Genomic DNA, 9,399 nt, shown 5'->3' with positions numbered 1-9,399 from the left:
GGAAAACCCCAGTTCTGAGAGATTCTTCCCCACAAACACCACTTATGTGATGTCTTTCTAACCCGTTTTCAGTCTAAGGAAGGTTTGATCCTGGATGCCTTCCCAAAGGTTTACATCAGGACAGTCTTGTTGCAGCATCTTTATCCATTCACCCCAAGTTCATTTTCAAAGATTTTTCTTGATACTCCCCCCCCTCTTTCACCAGTTTTGCTTGTGGACATTTTTAATCACTTTTGAATGTATTTCCAAGCAGTTCTACTCCGTCACCATGAGAGGTGTCACTGTCAGAGCTGCTGTCCTGATCCCACCAGGAGGAGCTGGCAGGCTCCTGAACAAACCTGGTCAGACATTCCTCATCCTTGGCACTGCTGTTTGGTCTCCTTGTGGTTCGGCAGCACTGGCCTCTCTGCCCAAAACAATGAATCTTGTTGATGAACTGAGATATTTACACACAGCTGGGCCCAAGCTGAGCACAAAGGAAAGGACATGGTGACACTGAGTGTCTGAGTTCTGGGGTGCCATCGCCTCTCAGAGAATGTGCACTGGTATCCCAGAATCCCCCATGCCCTGAGTTATCCCCCAGCATGGGTAGCAGGACAGGGGGGGATGCTGCCCCTCTGCCCCCTCAGCTGAGACCCCCCTGCAGAGCTGCCTCCAGCCCTGGGAACAACAGCACAAGGACGTGGAGCTGCTGGAGAGAGTCCAGAGGAGGCCCCACAGATGCTGCCAGGGCTGGAACCCCTCTGCTCTGGAGCCAGGCTGGGAGAGCTGGGGGGGTTCCCCTGGAGAAGAGAAGGCTCCAGGGAGAGCTGAGAGCCCTTTGCAGGGCCTAAAGGGGCTCCAGGAGAGCTGGAGAGGGACTTTGGACAAGGGATGGAGGGACAGAGGAAAGGCAAATTCCCTCATGGAATTATCAGCAGATTTCCTGAAGCACAAATGCCCACAGAGAGGTGACAGAGTTAAATATGTGACACAGAGTGGTCCCTGTGTTAATCTGGACAAGGCAAATAAGCTGTGCCTTTACAGTGCAATTCTTTGCATGATTAATTGAGATCAATCAGTACATTGAGTATCCAGATCTATCTCAAGATTATCCTACACCAAAATCTGTAGGAAGAGAGGAAACTCCTGCTTTTGTAACGTTGAATAAAAGAGTTTAAAGTTACCAAACAAAGCATCCAGGAAGTACCACAGCACCCAGTCTTTTTATTACAACATTTATTTTAGTATAGAAGGCACTTACAATACAGAAAGAGAAACAGAGAAAAAAAATATGATAGGCACCAGAAGTGAAATCATAATTAAAATGACAAAGAAACGGTTTACCAGACCAAAGGAGCACCCTTCCCCTGTTAACAATACAGCACATGGAAATGAAGCTATTGATGACTAACATTTTTAACAATTAGGTGTTTTTTTATTTTTTAATAGAAAAGATAAAGGCTGTTCTACTGTGAACTGAAGTAAAAAAGAGCCCCTCCACACACCTGCAGGAGGGTCTGGGAGGTGTGGTGGTCACCGGCAGGGCTCTTTCAGGTCCGGCACTGCAGGAGGTCCTGGTACATCTCGATGAGACGAGCAGCCTCTCTCTGCCCAGAGAGCACAGCACCGTGGGTCGTGGAATAATACTTCCTGTGAGTGGCCTCCCCCGAAAACATCACCTGCATCGGCTGCAGAGGACGGGAAAAGTGGCACAGCTCAGCAGAACTCACTGGAAAGCAGATGTGAGGCTAAAAGGAGACAAACCTCCCTGTGCCCTCCCACGTGGAATCACGGTTTGGGTTGGGAGGGACATTAAATCTCATCTCGTTCCTCACCCCCTGCCATGGGCAGGGACACCTTCCATTAGACCAGGTTGCTCCAACCTGGGATGGGGCATCCCCATGGGTTGAATGTTGGCTCTCCAAATCCCAACATGGTGTTCCACAAGGACAGGTCCCAGCTCCAGGAACCTTAAACAAACCTGCACCTTTTCAGTACCATCTCCTCCCTTTGCTCCCCTAAATTATACCTCAGCCTTTTAGGCATTAAGGTAATTTTTCCTCTGGGCAGCAACTTCAGAAGGAAAAAACAGTCATGTCTCAAAACCCAGAGGGTGAGAGACACTGTTGTGTCTCTTACACCAACACTTGCTATAATTTCAACTCAGCTCCAAGGCAGGAGTTTCAGGTACCTCTCTTTCCTGGGAGCTACACAGAAAGACTCCTAAAGTTCCTGCTACTTTTTTTTAAGTAGATTTCTATATGGAATAAAATTATATCTGCTCTGGTGCAGGGAACAGACTGGGCAACTGCTTGGAAGGCTGCATTTCCATCAGTCTTTGTCTTTGGATTTGGACACATAACCCTGAATGATGGGGTGAGTTTGGCTAAATGTGTTCCTGCTCGTCAGCTGAGCTGTGGTAACTATCTCCATGTGTGCTCCTTGCTATATTCAGAAAGCAAAGGCACTGTTTGAGGAGAAAATCCATCCTCCCCTGCCAAGGACTGGGCCTCCCTCAGCCTGCACTGCCAACACAAGAGAGATTTCCTAATATGCACCTCTGACACATTCAGACCTAAGACACCAGCAGGGGCATGTGTTTAAGAACAAGCTTTAGAACAGGTTAACACGTGCTTTTTTAAGGAATTCTGAACTGGACAATAAGGCTAATGGCCATAAAACGCAGAGATCACAATTCCAAAAGCCACATGGATGAGCAGCTCTTGATAAACTCAGGGAGAGAAGGCGGGAATGCCGGCATTCCAAACGTTAAAGGGATAAAATCCCACAGACGCCATTCGTTCAAGGGGGGTATGTGCAACTTAAAAAACAGGAACACAGGAACACACACTACTGGAAAGCCCAGCCAGGGATTGTGTTTTTCAACCTCCCTCCCAGAAAACTCACTACCCAGTAAAAATCACATCAGTTGTGCTGCCACGGCCCCAGTCTGGGCCACACTTACAGGAGTTTTGGAGCTCTCGGCGTAAGGCAGTGGTTTAGCGAGTTTCTCCACGTCGGCCCCACTAGACCCAACCTGGGTGTAGGAGTAGGATCCACGGAAGTGGGGGTTGCTGCCCCAGGAGGACCGCAGGATCCGGCGAGGTTTCGGAATGTTTGGATTCCCTGGGGGGGGGGGGGGAAAGCGGAAGAGAGAAAGTAAGGCTGTGTCCAAGGGTGCAAGGTGTGGTCTGATAAATTCGGTCTGATTTATTGGACATCCATCCTAACAGAGCCTGCAGGTTACAGGGAAGAGCCCCCAAACCAGATCCCTCTTCTCTTACTGAGTTCTAACTATCTGTATAACAGAAACATCATCCCTTTTAACTCAGCTCTTCTGTTTTCCAGGGAGGTGGTGGAGTCCCCCATCCCTGAAGGTGTTCAAGAATCGACTGGACATGACACTCAGTGCTGTGGTTTGGTTGACAAGGTGGTGATTGGTCAAAGGTTGGACTCGATGAACATGGAGGTCTTTTCAAACCTAAATGATTCTGTGGTTCATTTTGGGAAAGATCATTAAAATGCCTACATTCCTGAAAGACTGGGGAGCTTCAGTGAACCCTGGACATGGTCTAGCTGAAAATACAGAGCATCTCCTGCTCTCATTTGTGGTGGGGAGACTGCTTGTGATGAAGCACGTGATTGATCTCACCAAATTTTAGGTATTTAACTGGGTGCCTAGTCTGAATTGGATTTTTAGGTGGTCTTGAGAGAGAGATGTACCTCCAAAGAGAAGTGGGTAAGGATGCTAGAAGGCAAATCTTCATTATGTGGGGGCCCAGAAAAACCTGTCAGAAAGTTCTCAAAACCTGCATTACTCATTCCAGCTGCAACCCAGTTGCCCCCCCCCCCCAAATAAACTTAAACTCCAACAGACCCATTTTGTGGAACACACACAGCATGGAAAGAAGACTTTTGAGGCTGGAAGTAGGATGATTTCTAGATTGCTGTAGGATTTTCAGGACCTCTAGATGAGGGGCACTGGAGCGCACCAATGATCATCAGCCACTGTTCCCATCCCAAAGAGCACAGGAGCACACGGGATCCAGGACTGCAGCCAAGGCAGCCGAGCACCAGCTGGTGGCAGAAGAGCACCAGGTACAAAGAGCCAGGTATAAATAGGGAGATCCCCTTGCTAGGCTGGTTTGGGGTCACCTCAGTGTCACTGATTCTGTTGGAGTCTCATGATCATATCTGGCTTGGCAGGAGAGGAATGGGGAGATGGGACATGAAGAATTCCAATGAAGAGAAATTCTCTCTGGGGGAGCCAAGATCCACCCTTGAGGCAACTTTGAGGCAGTTGTGGAGTCTCCATCTCTGGAGGGATTTAAAAGCCATGTGGAGGTGGCACTTGGGGACATGGGTTAGTGCTGCCCTTGGAAGTTCTGGGGGAACAGTTGGACTTAATGGTCTTAAAGGGCTTTTCCAACATAAACCATTCTGTGATTGTAAGAGACTGTCACAGGAAGGAAGGGTTTGGAGACATGTCTGCATCTCACACAGATCCTGTGCCTGCTTCAGACTCCGACTCTGTGACAACTCAACAGGTTCAGCCTGCTCTGAGACAACCCAAATTCCCCCACTTTCTTCATCACAGCTTAAAGAGGGAGACATCCAACTGTAAAGATTAGTTAAGCATTACATTATTTAGTTCTACTAAACTGTTATTTAGCTGTGCCTTCAATTCCTTGAAATCAGGAGCAGGTTACTTCCCCAATTCAGCTGCTGCTTTCGGGAATATTGTGTGTCAACCAGAGTTATGGAATACAGGGCTGGAACAGAGCAGAAGCCCTTGGATGGCCTGTCCAGAGTACACTGTGAACACTTTCTAACCACCAGCCCCCAGATCAAAATATGTCCCAGACTAGCAAATAAATACAGGCCACAAACAAAACACATTCTACAAACCAATGTTGTTTCAGGAGCAACAGCTTCACATAACAAAGCCTCTAAAATATGCTCCTCCAAGACTCTTCAAAGCAGGAATGCCTGGAAGTGGAAAGCCCAAGGGAGTCTGAGAACAGGGAGCTCTCAGATGTGTCAAGGAAACAAGTTAGGGTGTTTTATTTTTGAGGGCTGTGGGAAAGCCCAGGAGAGCACACCATGGAAGCTGTCAGACAACAGACCCCCAAGCAGGGCCACCCATCAGCCTGCACTGCACAACAACCAGAACACGATGGATTTTCAAATCAAAGGAGTCTCTGCAGAGGGCTGGGGGTGCCTCTTCTGTAGCTGGTGTGTGTTTCCATGTTCAGAAGAGTCAACATGGTGTTGATAAAACCATGATTAACATGAGGAGCACCCTCATGAGATGAGGGTTTGTCAGCCTGCAGGTAAGGCCACAAGTCTGTGAAACAGCTGAAATTTGTTCACAAAAGGGCTTGTAGGGCCATCAGCCCAGTGACACAAACCCAGCAGTTGCTGGCCTTCATGTTGAACAGAGCAATCCTCAGGCTGGCAAAAGCACCAGCTTTGTCCTTCTGCAGTGTTTCCCACGGATGACCTCACACAGGCAAACACCAGCCTTCCCACAGGGAATTGCTCCTCACATAGCAACTCCATCTCAAGGGAGACTGCAGCACAGACACGTGAAGTGTGTGGCCTTGGGCAGGTGGCAGAGCTTCAGGGAGGGATGTCTGAGCCAGCTGTCAGTGTGGAGCAGGGGAAGGAGCCTGGGCACATCAAAACACAGCTGTACCAGTCTCAAAACCGAAGCCAGCCTCCCTCCCCAGCTGTGCTGCAGAGGCACCAGCTCTCATGAGCTCCTTCCAGGTTCTCCAGGACATCAAACCACGTTAGCAAGACCCATGAGCCCACTGTGCAACCACTGTACCCCTGCATTCTGCATTTCTGCACCTTTTAATGTCAGCAGCTGCTTCTAAGGGCAAGATCACGAGACGTGCACTTCTGCTGCAGGAATAGAGGAGGATTTCGGTTGAAACATGTAACATGAGCTCTGATCCTGAACCGTTGTTTGCAGGACAAAAACTACAAAGACTGGGAGCCACACTCCTTCAGGGAACATATTTAATTGGACTTAATCTGCTCTTAAATAGAATAAACACGTACATGCCTTTGCCTACAGATAAAAGTAACAACACAGATGTGGAAACTTCTCAGTTTTCACTGTCCAAAGAGAGATAAAATGGCTAAAAAAGGGATCTTGGCCTTCAGTGAAGTGGGAGGGCACACACTTTTCTGCCACAGATTTCCACTTGTGCAGCTGTGGAAGATAAATCCAGATGCCTCACACAATCCCATTTTTATTCTGCTCCTGGGAGGTGTAACTACAGAGATTTATTAAAATCAACTCACAGATCCAGATTAAGACACTCCTGAGAGCAGGGATCTAAGATCCCATCAAGGGAGATATGTGGTACTACTCAAACAATAGGAACTACAACCACCAAGAGAGACATCGTGGTACCCCAGACACCCACATGGGGCTGGGAGATGTGATGTAGAACCTAAAAGAGATCTGTTCCCCTCTAGACAAATAGCTGGAGCTCAGAGAGGACAACTCAGGGCATCTCCATCCACAGCCTGACAGGCTCCAGTGATCCAGGCCTGCGGCTACTGCCTCTGGCTTCTAACTCTTGGAGCTCAGCCAACAAAGACAGCAGAGCAAGACTCCTAATTGCTCTGAGGTATTCCATTTAATCAGATCCAGTTGTGAAAAGCAGTAATTGTTGATGGTTCTTAGGTCAGAACAATCCTCAGGGCTTTCACGGCAAAGCCAGATAATCTGCAGCCTGCGAGTGAAATTTAAGGTCAACTCGCAGAGAGGGATTCTCAGTGTGAGCCTAAAAGAATAGATTTAACTTAGGACTGGCATAACAAACTCTGAAGCCAAAGGAAAGGCCACCATGGGCAACAGACTGGGAAAACACAGCAGAAGATGGGAACCCACCTGGTAATGCATCAATTCTTTCTCAGAAGAATAAGAAGTAAGAGTGTGGGGGATTTCATACCCAGGACATGAAAGGCACAAAAGGCAAAGTGAACGTTAAAAGGCTCAAACTGTCTACTTTCATTACTGAATATCAGGCTCCCTCTATACTCAGTAGAGAAAAGCTGCTTCAGAAGATGTCACAGAGCACCAAGTGAAGTGTGGAAGATCTGAGCTGCCTCATGGAAGACCCAGGCTTTCCACTGAGCTTAGGATCCTGGTAGGACTAGTTTCCTAACTTGGTTAACTGACTTATGTGAACTTGAGTGGTGGGAAAGGTTTAAAAGCTGAGTTTGGTGGTGTGAGTTGGACCAGAGGAATCCAGCTGTGTTCAGAAGTGACTACAGCTGCATCACAGACAGCAGGCTGCTGGTCCAGCTCCCTCTCTCACTCCCAATGGAACAGATCAGCAGAGAAGGTAGGAGGTGCACGGAGAGCTGAGGACACTTCTGTTATTTCAGCCAGCCTGGCACCTGGCCCAGATCAGCCCTGAGGTACTGCTCCTTCTGTGAACCTGCTAGGGAAAATGGGAACAAGGGCAACAGGATAAACCCAGCTCCCTCAGCCAGGCCTTCCTGCAAGATCTGTGAAAAGGTTTTCTACGAACTAACAAGTTTTTCTGGGGCAGAAAGTGGAACAGCTCATGCTGTGTAATGGGTGCTCCAACAACAGGTCTTCTTCGGTTTTGAGCAGCAGCAAGGCCACCTCTCAGCTGATGCACAAAATGCTCCATGTAGGGCAAGGCCCTGGTAAATTCAGTCTGAAATTCTCCAGGGATAAATATCCTGGGATTAGCAGGAGGCTGAGACAGAGCTCACTCTGCTGAGGAGTCTGACGGACAGTGACCAGGTGCAGCATCAGCTGGAACAGCAACTGCAGCACATACCCAAGGACCCAGAGCCAACATATTTCCATCCTGGGAGGAAGAGAGGAACATCCAACACACGCAAACAATAACACTGAATGAGCCCAGAGAGAAGAGGGAGAGAATATTCCCATGTGCCATACTGAGAAAGACCCCGAGAGCCAAATTCCCACTGATGAATTGAGGTGTTTTGTAAAAAAAAATAAAAAAAAGAAAAAAAATTTTTGAAGCAAGAAACGCTGCAACAAACAGGGTTGTTTGTATACTCTGGGAGACGTCAGCACTGGAACAACTTGGCCTGAGAAAGAAGAGCCTCCTGCTATGCCTGCCTAGAGCTGCAGTGGCCTGCTGAGGTCAGAGGGAAGGAAGGTGCGTAGGAACTGACGTGACACGGAGCGCAGGGACACCCAACACCCCCCCACACAAACAGCTCAGGAGGCACCAGCTGAAACAAGGGGGCAGGTCTGGGCATTGCATTAGAGGTTCTGAATCCAAACTCAGGATTTCTGGAGAGAGTGGTAAAATCTAAAACCTCTTTTGGCAGTGGCCAGTTATGCAGACAGTCCTCAGGTTCCAGGGCCCTTTCAGGAAAAAGGTTCTTCCATCAGAGGGTAGTTGGGCACTGAACAGGCTCCCCAGGGCAGTGGTCACAGCAGCAAGGCTGACAGAGCTCAAGGAGCGTTTGGACAACACTCTCAGGACATGGGGGGATCCTTGGGGTGTCCTGTGCAGGGCCAGGAGTTGGGCTGGATGATCCTGATGGGTCCCTTCCAACTCAGCACATTCTGTAATTCTGATTTTCTAGATCTCCATATTGTTGGTAGCAAATGGTCTGTAAGGACAGGGAAAAGCTACACTTGTGGAGGCACATTTCTCAAGTTAGTTGGAGGTCCATGGAAAGTGATAAGGCTGGAAACCCACTGGGTGTTGAGACTTGGCTAACACGAGCTGGCAGAAAAATATAAATCATTTAATCACCACCTCCTGAAGAGCATAAACCACATCTAACTGTGGAGGATGCTGCTCTTGTAATCATATATAAATTCAAAATCCTTATTTCAAAGCTGCTAATAAGTCCATCTCTATTTCTTTCAGCCATCAGAGGATTTCTAAGACCTCTGCAGTATTACTAGTTTTAGTGATTTCATCTTGGATTTTCTCAGTATAATAACTCCAACTGCTGCCCTTAATGTGATGTGCGTTCAATAAACACAAAATCTGTGAAGTCCAGGAAGGTTTAAGTGATGCACCCAGAAAAGGGGAACTCTCAGGATCAACGGATTGTTTGAAATTTAGGCTGATGAGATTTCCACAGAGCTGATATTGAATGGAAGTCAGGGATGTGATTCAACCACATCTCAGCTGATCTAAACTGGTTCAGCTTCTGAAAGAGCCCTGCTGTTTTCCACAGCTGAGACCAGTCCTCAGAGGTAGCGAGTCTGACAGCTTCAGCTGCTGGAGAGTTATTTGTGTGAAGAGTTATTTGTGATTAAATAAAGCAGAGGATGTGGAATCCTCAAGCACTTCTGCCCACCACTTCCTGAGCTGGTTATCAGCCCCTCTGTACATAAATAGCTCCCAGGCACACCCAAGCAGGAGCTGT

General features: G+C 48.0%; 1 protein-coding gene across 4 annotated transcripts in view; it reads right to left on the bottom strand.

Annotated features, from left to right (window-relative positions):
- Positions 1-1,186: 1,186 nt before the first annotated feature.
- The window catches only part of SMOX (spermine oxidase), a 51,560-nt gene continuing 43,347 nt past the window's right edge, over positions 1,187-9,399 (bottom strand). For all 4 annotated transcript variants that reach the window (XM_032684893.1, XM_032684894.1, XM_032684892.1 and 1 more), the window contains 2 exons: positions 2,948-3,108; positions 1,187-1,670 (listed from right to left, as the gene is read on the bottom strand). In XM_032684893.1, the coding sequence (XP_032540784.1) occupies positions 1,533-1,670; positions 2,948-3,108 (299 nt within the window). In that variant the 3' untranslated portion in view covers positions 1,187-1,532. The remainder of the gene's footprint in view (positions 1,671-2,947; positions 3,109-9,399) is intronic.

This window comes from Chiroxiphia lanceolata, chromosome 4 (assembly GCF_009829145.1).
Source record: "Chiroxiphia lanceolata isolate bChiLan1 chromosome 4, bChiLan1.pri, whole genome shotgun sequence".
NCBI lineage: Eukaryota > Metazoa > Chordata > Aves > Passeriformes > Pipridae > Chiroxiphia > Chiroxiphia lanceolata.
This window is presented reverse-complemented; position numbering and strand designations above follow the sequence as displayed.